Source organism: Cervus canadensis, chromosome 1 (genome assembly GCF_019320065.1).
Source record: "Cervus canadensis isolate Bull #8, Minnesota chromosome 1, ASM1932006v1, whole genome shotgun sequence".
Classification (NCBI taxonomy): Eukaryota; Metazoa; Chordata; class Mammalia; order Artiodactyla; family Cervidae; genus Cervus; species Cervus canadensis.
The window spans coordinates 109,933,016-109,947,165 of record NC_057386.1 but is presented as its reverse complement, the minus strand read 5'-3'; the positions used below and the strand labels follow the sequence as shown (position 1 = coordinate 109,947,165).

The following is a 14,150-nucleotide window of genomic DNA, read 5'->3' as shown; positions in this document are numbered from 1 at the left end:
TTATTTTTGACTGCATTGGATCTTCATTGCTGCTCTGGCTTTTCTCAGGTTTGGTGAGCGGGGCTACTCTCCAGTTGCAGTGTGTGGGCTTCTCACTGCAGTGGCTTCTCTTGTTTCAGAGCACAGGCTCTAGGCACATGGGCTCAGTAGTTGCAATTCCCAGGCTCCAGACCACAAGCTCAATAGCTGCGGCACACAGGCTTAGTTGGCTGTATGGCATGTGGGATCTTCCACGATCAGGGATTGGACCCACGTTTCCTGTATTGGCAGATGGATTCCTTACCACTGAGCCAGCAGGGAGGCTCTCCCACCTTTTAAAAAAATATTTATTGGCTGCACTAGGTCTTAGCTGTGGCATGTGGGATCTAGTTCTCTGACCAGGGATGGAACCCTGGCCCCTGCAATGGCAGCGTGGTGTCCCAGCCACTGGACCACCAGGGAAGTCCCTTTCCTCTCCATTCTAATGCATCTGACTCTGCAGAGCAAGATTCTGGGCCCAAGATATCTCTCCCATGCCTCTGGTATTTCTCAGTCACCCAAGGGGAAAGCCTCAGATCTTCAGTCTGGCATTGAAAACACTCCATGATCTTGCTCTACTCAACCTCAGGTCCCACTGCCAGGCCTCTCTCCTCACTGCCAAGCCCTCACCCTTGCCGGACCCCGCTCCCTAAGACCTTTTCCCTGACTCACCTCCTTCAACGTCTAGCCCACCTGCTCTTGAGGACTTAGGTCTCTGCTTCTCAGAGGCAGGCACTACTCTGTAGCTACTCCTTTCCCCAGTACTGAGCATGCAGTAGGCGCTCAATAAGGTCCTCAGCGAGCAAAAGGCCCCTCCCTTCTCCTGCACTTCCCTTGGCATGTTGTGCTAAGTCTGGCCAGGCTTCAGTCACTGGGATTTTCCTCCTTTGCCCAGGGCCTGGCACCAGGGGTCCTAAGCGTGGAACGCCAGGACTGGGCTCAGTGAACAGCTGGTCCACTCTCCTCTTTCCCACAGGGGGAATCATGCCACAACTTACAGGCGGTGTAACCTTGAGCATGTCACTATTCCGGCTTTGAAAGATGGGGAGACCAGCAGTGCCCACAGGGTTGGGGTTGTGAGCATTAAATAGCATCGTGCCTGCAAGGGCCTAGCACCAGGCCAGCAGGTGTGTGGTGTTACCCGTTCCAGCGGGGCCACTCAGTCCCTCCTCCCGTGGTGGAAGGGCCAAGGCCACCTCCCAGGGTGGGGACCCCCTGAGTGAACGCGCGTGGGGCTGTTCCGGAAGGCTGGACCCCACCCCGCCCGGCCAGCGCGGACCCAAGCGCTGGGTGTGGCCCACAGAAGCCCAACGGCCAGGCTGGGCGGGCGCGAGTCTGGTCCGCCCGCCCCTCGGGCACGCGGCCTCCTGGCTCTCCCAAGCACTAAGTGTATTTGCTTTTGGGTCCCTCCTCAAGCCAGACGTCTATCCTGAACTCAGAGCCTCCTTTCTGGATGGGGCCGTGACAGTGCGCGGCCTGCGGGGTCTCCGTCACCGCGCTCCGCTGCCCGGCTCCGCAGGCCCCACCCCAGGTCTCCCCTCTCGCACCTCCACCTCTGCGGCGGTAAAATGCAGCACTCACACGGCGCCTGCGCGACTCTGGGGCGGGGCGGTGGCCGCAGCTATTTATAGAAGGTGACGTCACCTTGAAATAGACCGTTAGGGCCGGGCCGCCCTTCCCCCCTCCCACTCGCGCCGCTCCGCGCCGCCCGGCCCGGCCGCTCCCACTGCGCAGGCGTCCTCCCGTCCTCCCATCCCCCGCCCCCCGCGCGGCCGCCTGTCCTCCCTCGGCGGCGTCCGCGGCGCGAGCCACAGAGCGCGGGGCGAGCCAGCGAGAGGGCGAGAGGCGCTGCTTACTGCCTGCAGCCTCGGCCGGCCGGCAAGCCAGTGCGCGTGCGCGGCGGCGGCCTCCGCGGCGACCGGAGAGGACGCGCGGGCGAGCGAGCGGAGCGGGAAGCGAGGCGAGGCCGGGCTCAGCGACATGGGGGACCGCGAGCAGCTGCTGCAGCGGGCGCGGCTGGCCGAGCAGGCGGAGCGCTACGACGACATGGCCTCCGCCATGAAGGCGGTGAGCGCGCCGGGAGCCCGGGTGGTCGGTCGGGGGCCCGGTGTAGGGGAGGGGTGGGCGGCCTGGCTGCAGCCCCTTCGGGCCCGGGGCGAGCCCGCCGCCCGACTGGGCGCGGCCGCCGGCCCACAGCCCTCGCTTCCCGCGCCCGCCGCGCGTCCCGCCATTTCTTGCGGCCGGGCGGGGTGGGGTCTCCGGGGAGGGGGCGCAGCGGGGACCCCGCGGGCGGATGGGGGGCGCGGCATCCCAGCTTGGAGCCCGGATGGGGGAGGGTGCCCGGGGGAGCGTGGGGGAGCCGCATTCCTCCTCCGGCCCGTTCCGCCAGGCTGGGGCACCCCCTCTCGCTTTCCTCCACGCACCCCAACTTGTAATAAAGAATCACCTAGTGAGTGGCGCCCTGTCTCCACTGGTTTCCGCTGCCACGACCCGAAGTCGGTGTAATCCCGATGCGCTTTCTTTCTGCTCGCCGGAACCGCTCTAGTTCCATCCTCCCACGCCCGGGGTCCGCTTTGTGTGCCGAGACCCCTACCCTGCAGTCAGGCGAGGGCGTGGGGCCCCCTCCCATGTCGGATGCTGCGCCCGTCTGCCTGGAACCCCAAACGGGTTCCGACTCCTGGGCGAGCCGAACCCATGTGCCTTTGCCCTCTCGAGATCCTCGGAGACCCGCCTGCAGCTCCATTTCCGGGGAAGGAATCGTGGCCGGCCACACCCTGGCCAGTGCCTTGGATTAGACACCACCTGCGTGTCTGAGACCTAGAGTTCCAGCGACCCTCTCACTGCTTTGTCTCCTCGTAGTGTTTCACGTCTTCTCTAAATGATCATTACTTCTCTCTGCGTCAAGGTCACAGGGCTAGAGCCACAGTCGGCAACCTGCTCTGTTCACCCAGCGCACAACCTCCTGAGACGGGGGCGGATCCGCTGGGGCCCCACCCTAGACCTGCAGACTCAGATACTCGGGGTGGGGGGTGGGGTGGGCCTCAGAGCTGCCCTTGACCCATCCCTCAAGGCAAGTGCCAGTGGGTGTAAGTTCAAGAATGACTGTCCCGGGTTATTTAGCTCCTTTGCCCTTTTTTCGTGCCTTGGGAGGAGATTTGATACTGAAAAATCTTCAAATACAGTGGCTCCCTAAAATTTCAGAGTCATGTGAAAAGCTCCTTTTAAGATTTTTGTTATTAATACAAAATCTGCTGTTGTGAAATCTGTTGTTGGGGTCCAAATTTAGGATCATCCAGGTGAGAAGGGTACTTGAAGCACTATCTTTCCCATGTTCTCCACATCATACCTTGAACCAGGTGTCTGGAAACCACCATCACCACCGCCTATTTGTTGACTCATTGGTTATCTCCAGTTGAGCCCAAGCAGGGTGTTATGGGCTAGATAAGAAGGAGCTTTTCATCCAGGCCAGGCACGATGTAGGTTTGGAACCTGAAGTCTATGTAATTCTGAGGGTTTCATAAGGAAAAAAAAAAAAGATTTAATAATTTAGCAGATTTTACAGAAATAAGACTGACTATGAGTGCATTTCCTCTCAAGGGGTCCTGGGCTTAATCTTTGGGATAAAGCCACTCCTGTCCACTCAGCACGTCACACTAAGTGCGCCTCTTCTCCCTCGTCACTGAGGCCCGGGGTTGTGCAGGTTGAGACCACTCTCTGGACACTTTAGTGAGGCCCTCACCTGTCCTGCCAGTGGGACCTGAAGACTGCAGTGTTAGAAGCCTTCTGGGGACTAAAGGGGGGGCTGGAAACAAAGTGAGTGAGATTAAAGGAAAATGACTAGAAAGCAGTTGTGGAACTGTGGGAAACAGGAAATTTGAAATGAGAAGTAAGGAGAGAGTGCAGAGATGTAACAGGAAAGGAATAGAGTTTGCAGAGAAAAAATAATTGGTTTTCTGCTCTTTGTAAGCAGGCTTGAAAAATGCTTTCCTGTAGCTTCCTACTTGTGGCCACAGATTTTCTCTGAGACATTAAGGTAGGATTTTGCAAACGTGTATTGGAAACATAACATCGGTATCAGAGATGATTGGTGGGTTGGGTAGGCTCCTGAAAATTCAATCCAAGCTCTAATTATGTCATCTCAGAATTGTGAGAATCATTCCCTCAAGGTAACTGCTATTAAAACGAGAACTTTTTTGGTCAATATGCCTGTTTCTTCTATTAAAGAAAATTTTTTTCTCATCTAAATTAACGGATATATTTATTGGAAAGGACTCAGCAAGGTCAGTGGAAAACTTTCTCACATTTTACCCAAGTTGACGTTTGAACGTTAAATTTTTAATGTTTTTTGAAGGCTTAGTCCCTATTTCACTGATATCCTAGGCCTAAAATACAGCTTTTGGGAAGATTTGGGATTCTGTTAACTCTCTAGGTTTATGGGGGTTTTCTTCAGGGCAGGTAAGTAGACTGCTGTAAAGCACCTGAGTGAGGGAATGCTCTGATGCAGCCAGTCTGTGACCTTGAAGCTCACAATCTCTTGTCTCTTGGTCCTCTGAAGTGCAAAACTAGTTATGTTGGTATTACTGTCAAGTGGGTTTTTAGCTTTCATTCTTCTAACTTGTTTTCTGTTTCCTTTATCGTTTAAATGGTACCTAATAATATTGCCTGCCTGTAATGACTGATGTTCCTTATGCTCCCAGCATCACCTGGAGGATGGTGTCGGTAAGGCCTGAAAATCACGCATGTTGAAAACAAACGTGTTTGTTCACATCAGTTGAGAGCTGAAGTTCCCTGCCTCATGCCCCAATTTGAAGAGGCAAGAAATGTTTTTGAAGTTAAATAAAGGTGTGTCTTCCAGTTCATCTCACATCTAGCTGCTTACATAGAGTGGAATAGTGGAAAGAAAAGTTGTGAAAGATTCTGGAACCCAAGTCCATTTCAGACCAGTCTTGGAATGACCTTATACAATTCATCACCTCCATAAAATGAGCCTAGTTTCTCCTGAGAACTATGAGATAGATCCATAGTGTGGGATAAAAATATTAGTGCATAAAACTAAGTGATCTAAGGAAAGAGTAACTAATCAGATAGATTTCTAGTGAATACTCATGGATAGACATCATTCAGTCATGTCATTACCCTTAGTCATCCATACTGAAACATAGGTGGCAATCATGAAGTTATAAAATGTCAAAATTATTTGGGATGGCATGGTGTGTTCTAATATCGTTGCACAGTCATCGACAAAGGACAGAGAAATACACCTGAAGTACTTGAAGGCTATCTGTAGAAATCTTAAGTGCAGGCAACAAAGCTGCAGCTTTTGAGGTCCAGCCTGGTGGCCAAAGGCTGTTAATTCCAATAGGTGTAAGATCTCAGGAAGTAGGGAGTGAGCAAGTGCTCTGTGAAAGGAGAGCACAGCTGAGCGTCCTAGGCTGGGACTTAACCCATGTTGCAGATATGGAAACTAAGGATGATTCTGAGGTGGACCAGAACTGTGACCAGTGTGGCATCATACAGCCACACTGGTACTACCACTTGAAATGTATGTGAACCAGCAAGCCATGTTGCCAATGTAAGTATCACTTTGTCTTAATGGCTGAGGAAGGAAGAGGGCTCTGCATTAGTCCTGCAATATTCTCAGTTAAAAGACATTCACTTGGTGAGCAGTTTACATAGCTTTGCTGCATTGACATGAGCTGTCCCCATCTGGATTTGGGGTTCCTAAATTATCCCCCCAAAAGCTCCTGCTGTCAAAAACCCCACCATTCCTTTAAAGAAACCAAAAATGTATTTTCTCATCTTTGTCTGGAACTTGATATTAGTGATAAGACTTCAGTGTCACACTTTTTCAGAAATAATGACGGGGGGTGGGGGCGGATAACCCAAGGTTGTGTTCTATGTTATAGTTCATCAGGTTTATTAAATTTACCATTTTACCTATTAGGCACTCAGTAAATGGTGGCTTTGATTCCATGTGTATGTTCTCATTTACTCTTGAGAACAACTCTGGATGGATCCTGTTACTACATTTTACAAATGAGATTTGAAGAGATGAATTTTCTCAAGGTCGAGCTGTAAAGTGAAGATTGCGGCTCTCAAGTTTAGAGCTGTCCCTTTAACCCAGTGATGATGCCCCATGAGGCTGAGGGATCAAGTTTCTTCTCCTATACTTTCTCATCCGTTAGCCATTGTCATCATTGGTGACTTAAGTTCTGAGCCAGTCACATAAGTGGGCTTATTGAACAAATAATTCCCTCTATTAGAAATAAGTCATTTATGCCAAGTTTAATTAAAGACAGAATCTGCCACTTATGGGTCTTAGCTACAGCAGGGGAACATAACTGGATTATGCTTGGTCTCACATAGGCAGACTCACATCTGGATTGTGCTTGGTCTCTTAAAGACCAGTTTTGTTTTGGGTTTTTTTTAGCTTAGGAAGCAAAAGTATTATTTTGAGTTCCTGTTACGAATTGAGAAGTGCAAGACTGTTAAATTATAGTTTTAAGAGATTGTTTCTCTATATTGTGTTTAGTATATTTTACAAGCCTAGAGACCCCCCAAGTTTCAGTGTTTAGGTTGGTCAGATTCTTCCAAGTGTCCAGGTCGAAGCCAGTTGAAACTGCCCCTCCTGCTCCTCACCCTGCAGTGGCGTCCCCTCCTTAGTGGTGGGTTTTGGCACTTCCCTGTGGTTGGAACCCGCTCAGCTTCTGAAGACTTCGGAGCTAGTGCCTCAGGGCAGTAGTGTGCAGTGACCCTGTTCAGATGGGGTTGTGTTTAATGCCAGTCATGGCCCGTGAAAATGTCTGCTTAAGCCCAGAGCAAGACAAAGGTGGTTTCTTAACGATACAAGGGTAGCTATTTTGACCGGTAGTGAGCTTAGAGGGAACAGTCACTACCCGAACTCACCTGCTGTGAGCTCAAAGCCAGGGCCCTTCCTGGCCTTGCAGAACCTGCAGCTTCTCGCTGGTGAGGACAGAAGGTGGTCTTTCCAGGTTAGGGCAAGTGGAGACCAATGATGGGTGCCTTGCCAGTGGGGTACCAGGCAGAATCCTCACTTTGGGGGGCATTAACTTGGGAAAGAATCAACCAAAAAAAAAAAGTTTTCATTCTTCAAGGTCACTTTTCTTTTTTTTTTTTTTGGTCACTTTTCTTTTTTAAAAATCTATATAGGGTTCTGCCAAAGAAGCTTAAAGACTATCATGTGGTTATGTTTATGTAATTGTTCTTGAGGATTTTTTTTTCCTCTGTTGTAAACTTCTATATCAAAAGCAAGCTTGTTGGTAGCATGCGGGTGTGGGTGGCTGTAATGTGTGGAGTGGTGGGAGTGTGTGTGTGTGTGTGGCCATGAAGGGTGTGTGTGTGTGTGTGTGTGTGTGTGTGTGGCCATGGATGAGAAGGCTTCTCGGGGGTGTGTGTGTGTGTGTGTGTGGCCATGGATGAGAAGGGCTTCTCGGTGTGTGTGTGTGTGTGTGTGTGTGTGGGCCATGGATAGAGAAGGCTTCTCCGGGGGTGTGTGTGTGTGGTGGTGGTGGCCATGGGATGGAGAAGGCTTCTCGGGTGTGTGTGGTGTGTGGTGTGTGCTCATTGGAGTGGAAGGCTTCTCGATGTGTGTGTGTGTGGTGTTGTGTGTGTGCCGAATGGAGAAAGGCTTCTCGGGGGTGTGTGTGTGTGGTGTGGGCCATGGCAATGAGAAGGCTTCTCGGTGTTGTGTGTGGTGTGTGTGTGTTGTGGTGTGGCCAATGTGATGAGAAAGGCTTCTCGGGGGTGTGTGTGTGTGTTGTTGCCATGGATGAGAAGGCTTCTCGGGTGGTGTGTGTGTGTGTGTGTGTGGCCAATGGATGAGAAGCTTCTGCGTGTGTTGTGTGGTGGGCCATGGGATGAGAAGCTTCTCGGGGGTGGGTGGGTGTGTGTGTGTGGTGTGTGTGTGTGTGTGGCCATGGATTGAGAAGGCTCTGGGGTGTGTGTGTGTGTGGTGTGTGGCCAATGGATGAGAAGGCTTCTCGGGGGTGTGTGTTGTGTGCGTGTTTGTGTGTGTGTTGGCCCATGATGAAAGGCTCTCGGGTGTGTGTGTGTGTGTGTGTGTGGCCATGAAGGATGAGAAGGCTTCTCGGGTGTGTGTGTGTGTGTGTGTGTGTGTGGCCATGGATGAGAAGGCTTCTCGGGGGGGTGTGTGTGTGTGTGTGGCCATGGATGAGAAGGCTTCTCGGGTGTGTGTGTGTGTGTGTGTGTGTGGCCATGAAGGATGAGAAGGCTTCTCGGGAGGAGGAGTATCTAAACCTCAGCTTGAGCCATGTGGTCTGGCAGCTCAGGGGTGATTTTTTTTTTTTTCATTTGTTTGTTCAGTGTTACTTTTGAGGTTGGATGTTTCCCAGATTGAGAACTTTAAGTTTTCCCAAATAGTTCATGTGCTATTTTTGGCAGCGGGTCTATTTTTACTCACAAACACATAGCTTATTGCCCTTTGAGTTAGTGGGAGGAGGCCCTTGGGGATTGTTGAATAAGCCAATGGTGTCACAAGAAGATAAATAAATTCATAACTGACCAGGTCATTCGATGCTTTCAGAAATGCCATGTGGTCCAGAGCAGGGAAGGGTGAAGGGAGCTGGTGCAGCCAGAGGCTCCCTGGTGAGGACACACATGAGCAGAATGACTGGCAGGGAGGCCAGTCCTCAAAGGAGATGGGAGGAGCTCCTTCCCAAATGGGAAAGACTCAACAATCTCAAGGTTTTCAGGAAGCATCTAAGTAGGATTACTTGGGGTGAGGAGTGGGGCAGGAGAACCAGACAGAGGGGCTGTGAGCAGAGGTGGGGCGGGGGGGCGCTGCACTGGGCACAGCTGGCCCAGTGGACATCTCATGATGGACATGAGAGTGTTGGAACCAACATTGGAGGAGAAAGAAGGTTGAGAATCCTTGTCTAGGTCTCTTCTGTCTTGAGAATTCCGTATCTAGTCTGTCTGCTCCTGGTTAGCTGTTTGGAAACTTGTGATCCTAGAGATGCAGGAAGTCCTCTCTGCTGAATCCGCAGGTGGCTGTCCTGCCTGGCTCGTCTGAGGGTTGGTTGGGACCAGCATTTCCTACTTTCCTGCCCTGCATTGCGTTGCCCTCAGGATCTACCCCTGAGGTAGATCAGACTTGTGGGTGACCAGACTTGTCTTTAAGTATCCTGGCTCCTGTATTTTGGAAGTTGAAGTGTTGAGAATTCGCACTAACAAACATTAGCGAAGGTTATTTGCAATAAGTATCAATAGCCAAGACTGGCTGTAAATCTTGTTTTACAACAGGCCATCGGATTTCACTTCAGTCTATAATTTTCCAATCTGGGGAAAATGCCCACTTTTCTTTAGTTATCTGATCAAGTAATAAAGCTATCTTCCTCCCATAAGTTTCCTTTTGTTAGCCAAGTTGTAATCCAGGAGTATTAAAAAACACTATATTTAAACATATGCAGTTGTTTCCTAGTTAGGCCCTGGCTGGGGTTCTGAGAACAATGCTTGTTTAGCTGTTAGTCACACTCAGCTGATGCCGATAGTGATTCATTCAGACTGGCAGGCAACCAGGTGATTGTTACATAAACACTGACACTCCTAGGCAGTAGTGTTTCTTGTGAAGGTGTCATTACAAATATTGCCCAGTAGCCTTTTTTGGCGGTTTATTCTGGATGGAGAAGGGATCAGACCTGTGGATTCCTGGGACCCACAGATAGACCCACACATTATAGTACTGACCTCAGGCCTTAACCACACCTGTTGTTATTGCTCAGGAAAAACAGAATCCTAGGGCTTTAGAGCTGAAGAAATCCTTGGAGGTTGTTTGGGCTGGCTTCACTAATTTGACTTTTGATGCCCAGAAAAGTTGTGTTCTGTTGAAGGTCACACAACTAGCTCAGGCTATGTTCCAGATGTCTTAGGATTTTTCTGAATAATGATACTGCCTCTTGTACAAACACTCTGTGATATATAAATATTTCAGGTATGCACTGAATTTTAATGATATACTCTGGGGACGTATCTTGAGGTGTCTTTGCAATAGTCCAACAAAAGCAGTTTTATTGGTCACAGGATGAGGTATATTATATAGTGACTCCTTATGGATGTCGTTTGCACTTTAATATCAAGTGGCCTTAGTTGGGATTTGCTTACTGGAAGATCTGAGGAGCTTTCTCAATTCTGTTCTTGCCTCACATTTTGTTTTATGCAATATTGTCCTAGAAAAGTGTCATTCTAAAGGATTCAGGCATTCTGAGATTTGTCATTGTATTTGAGATAGAATTTTGATTTATATGGGTTGCTTCCATAAAAGGCCAAATTATCAGGAAAATATAAAATCTTTTTATACTTGTAGTAAGGTGATATGAGTATGTGAGTGTCTAAAGGCAGTCCTTGGAGAACACCAGTGGGGTTCCAGGTGTTGAAGGACCTGGGAACGTGGATGAGTAGAGAATAGGGGATTACTTCAGACCTGTGTGGCCACCATTCCTATCTGTGATGGTACTGAGGAGCCCAGCTTGTGGGCAACCCTCCTGGGGAATGTCGGGGAGGCTTACAGCTGAAGACACTGTGGAGAATGAAGTGTGGTTGGGTTGATGGACTGGGCAGAGGGGGAGACCATCCCTGGCTAAGGGCTTGTAGCAGAAGAGGAAGAGTCCTGGGGATTGGGAAATGGGGGAAGCTAGAAGAGGGAGGGTGTTTATATTTTGTGTGGGACTTATTGAGGAGGGAAGTGGTGATAGACAATTGCTTGTTTTACTTTTTAAGAACTTGGCACAAGGCCTGCCTGAATTATGAATCTCTCGAAGTTCTTCTAGTGTTTTTGAGTTGGTGTCTGTCTCTTCTGTTAGACTTCAGTCTCCCTTGAGATAGGGTCCTTGTCCAATTGGTTTTTCTTGAGTGGCTTCTCTGTAATCCTGTTTCATTTTGGATATTTTTTATCCATATTGTGAGGCATGTGGCTTCTTAGTTCCCTGACCAAGGGATCAAACCCGTGCCCCCTGCATTGGGAGCATGGCGTCTTAACGATGGGATCACCAGCGAAGTACCACATAATCCTGTTTTTCAGGAGGGTTGTTGACGGGATTGAAGGGAAGATCTCTCCCGGGTTTTCGAACTTGGGTCTCAGTGTTTATCTTTTGGGGATGTTGCAGGTGACCGAGCTTAATGAACCTCTCTCCAATGAAGACAGAAACCTCCTCTCCGTGGCCTACAAGAATGTGGTTGGTGCCCGGAGGTCTTCCTGGAGGGTCATCAGCAGCATCGAGCAGAAGACCATGGCTGACGGGAATGAGAAGAAGCTGGAGAAGGTGAAGGCCTACCGGGAGAAGATTGAGAAGGAGCTGGAGACGGTGTGCAACGATGTGCTGGCGCTGCTGGACAAGTTCCTCATCAAGAACTGCAATGACTTCCAGTACGAGAGCAAGGTCTTCTACCTGAAGATGAAGGGCGACTACTACCGCTACCTGGCCGAGGTGGCTTCTGGCGAGAAGAAGAACAGTGTGGTGGAGGCCTCAGAGGCGGCCTACAAGGAGGCCTTCGAGATCAGCAAGGAGCACATGCAGCCCACACACCCCATCCGGCTGGGCCTGGCCCTCAACTTCTCCGTGTTCTACTACGAGATCCAGAACGCGCCCGAGCAGGCCTGCCTCCTCGCCAAACAAGCCTTCGACGACGCCATAGCCGAGCTGGACACACTAAACGAGGATTCCTATAAGGACTCCACGCTCATCATGCAGCTGCTGCGAGACAACCTCACCCTCTGGACGAGCGACCAGCAGGACGAGGAAGCCGGAGAAGGCAACTGAGCGCCTTGGCCCGCCCCGCCCCGCCCCTTCACCACCAGTCCCTCCTCGCCACACTCACTCAGTATCCAGTGCTCAACCTCTCTGTACGGCAGCACAGCTACTCAGACCTGCTCTCCGCCCCGGGAAGCAGTTCCAGATAAATTAATTCATGGGCATTGCTGGACTGACGGTTGCTTTGAGCCCACAGGAGCTCCCTTTTTGGATTGTGCAGACAGGTGCGTTCTGAAGGAGGCATTTTCGTTTGCTTGCCTGTCTAGGTGAAGTGCAGGCGAAAGCCACAGAAAGTTAGAGAGGAGAATTAGCCACGCAGGCTACAGTTGGTATTTAAATGGTCCACTTCAAACCAGCTGCTAGTGTTTTGTTAAAGCAGTACATCTGTGCATGCAAAAGTGAATTCACCCCTCCCTCTTCTTTCTTAGCTAATGGAAACCCATTAAGGGAAGCCGGGACGAGAGACCACTTGCTCCTTTCCATCAGCTTAATAATAAACTTTAACGTGAGGTTTCAGTAGCACCTTGTTCGCCTCTTTAAATTATGACGTGCACAAACCTTCTTTTCAATGCAATGCATCTAAAGTTTTGATACCTGTAACTTTTTTTTTTTTTTGGTTGCAATTGTTTAAGAATCATGGATTTATTTTTTGTAACTCTTTGGCTATCGTCCTTGTGTATCCTGACAGCGCCATGTGTGTCAGCCCATGTCAATCAAGATGGGTGATTATGAAATGCCAGACTCCTAAATTAAATGTTTTGGAATTCAGTGGGTAAATAAAAATGCTGCTTTGGGGATATTACCTCTGCGTGTATGGTCTTCATTTCTCTCACTCTTGAAGAGCTGTCACAGCTCCCTGCTCTGAATTGTGATTTGATCTCTCCAAACTCCAAAGCATTTCTGGAATAGGGAGTCTGTGCCTCCTGATTCCATCACAGGTTTTGCAGCATACACATAAGACTCATGAATTCTAAGTAGTTTTCTCTGAACCCAGCTAATGTGGCCTCTCTGGTCCCCTCTTCCTGTTGCTGGTTCCTTTAAAGGGAAGACCCTAGTGCGTCTTCTGAGGCACAGCCCCTCTGGAAGGTGTCTGTGTCTGTGTCTGACTTTGAGGGTGTAGCTCCAGCCACCCCACAGAACGTTGGTTGTTTTTTAACACACAAAGTAGGTACATGTTCACCATTTTTCTTAATAGTTTTTCTGCATTGCGTGGAATAAAATGTTAGTTAGGGACACAGCTTGGATACCCAGTACAATCTTGAGCAATCATTATTAAGAAAGCTCTGAGTATTCTTTAAAATAGGGTAACAGAACTCCCTCTGAGTTTTAAGAACAAGAAAGGCCTGGCCCCTAGTATACTCCCCCCGCCATCTGCCTCCACCCCAGGCCACTCCTGAAGCCCTGTGTCACCAACTGGACCCTTGAACTCCAGCCCCTTATGATTTCTGGCACTGCCAGCCTGATACTCGGGACTGGATATGCTTGTCGAGCGGGTTGGTTCAGTTACACAAAGGCCCTAAGCCCCTTAGGGCCTTCTTGACTGAAGCTGAACACTAGACTGGTGAAGGGGGCCATGCCCAGTCTCTGTCCTTGGTCCTACATTGTGGTGGAGCACAGAACAGCATGGACACTTAACCTATTTTCTCATCCTGATATGACCCACATGCTAATGAGTAGTCCTTAGGAAGCTATTTCAGGTTGACCTAATTGCTAGCAAAAATCATTACAATGAGTTTTGCTTCAATTAGTAGGTCATGTGTTTTAAAGCTACAAGCTTTATGTGGCTAAGGTACTTGGCTTTGATGAAAATACTTCAAACATTATAACTTCTTACATTAGGAATGCACCTCACAAAAAGGGATTTAGAAAAAGCAATCACATTTTCACTTCACAGCCGTCTTATGAAAAGTTTTGTTCCCTTACAGGGGTAGGAAATAGGTGCAGAGCTGGCGGACCTCTGGAATCAGCTGGCGCCACAGGCAGCCTCTGCCCATGACCTAAGGCTGTCTTAGTCCACAGTCTCTAATTCAGAGTCCTAACTGCCCTCTGGTGGGCCCCAGGCACCTGACAACCTTCGAGGTTCAGGTCCCTCATCGAATTTGGAATATAAGTTTTAATTCAACTCTTGAGTACCATGTGCAAGGCATCCTCTTGGGTCTGGAAACAGGGTGTGGGGAAGTATGGACACAATTCCAGTCAGCCCCACAAGTAATAAAGAGGGTTCTTAGAGAGGACCTGAAATTACACGTGATGTAAAGCTGAAAGCATCTCTGTTGCGTGGTCTCAAAGGTTTCCTTCCAGTTCTGCATGCTCTGATGTTTTAAAACTTGTTAAGATCAAAGAAAA

At 49.6% G+C, this 14,150-nt stretch overlaps 1 protein-coding gene across 1 annotated transcript; it reads left to right on the top strand.

The window, feature by feature from the left end:
* The first annotated feature begins 1,770 nt into the window (after positions 1 to 1,770).
* Positions 1,771 to 12,606, top strand: YWHAH (tyrosine 3-monooxygenase/tryptophan 5-monooxygenase activation protein eta). Its single transcript, XM_043435765.1, has 2 exons — positions 1,771 to 2,085; positions 11,160 to 12,606. Exons 1-2 carry the CDS (start codon positions 1,999 to 2,001, stop codon positions 11,811 to 11,813), a joined length of 741 nt encoding a protein of 246 aa, XP_043291700.1. The 5' UTR covers positions 1,771 to 1,998; the 3' UTR covers positions 11,814 to 12,606.
* Positions 12,607 to 14,150: the final 1,544 nt, after the last annotated feature.

Bases quoted from the DNA above. Each gene is read 5' to 3' on its own strand.
- YWHAH (XM_043435765.1), top strand. From the start codon at position 1,999: ATGGGGGACCGCGAGCAGCTGCTGCAGCGGGCGCGGCTGGCCGAGCAG. The intron at 2,086-11,159 runs GTGAGCGCGCCG...GGGATGTTGCAG, and splicing joins TGGCCTCCGCCATGAAGGCG to GTGACCGAGCTTAATGAACC.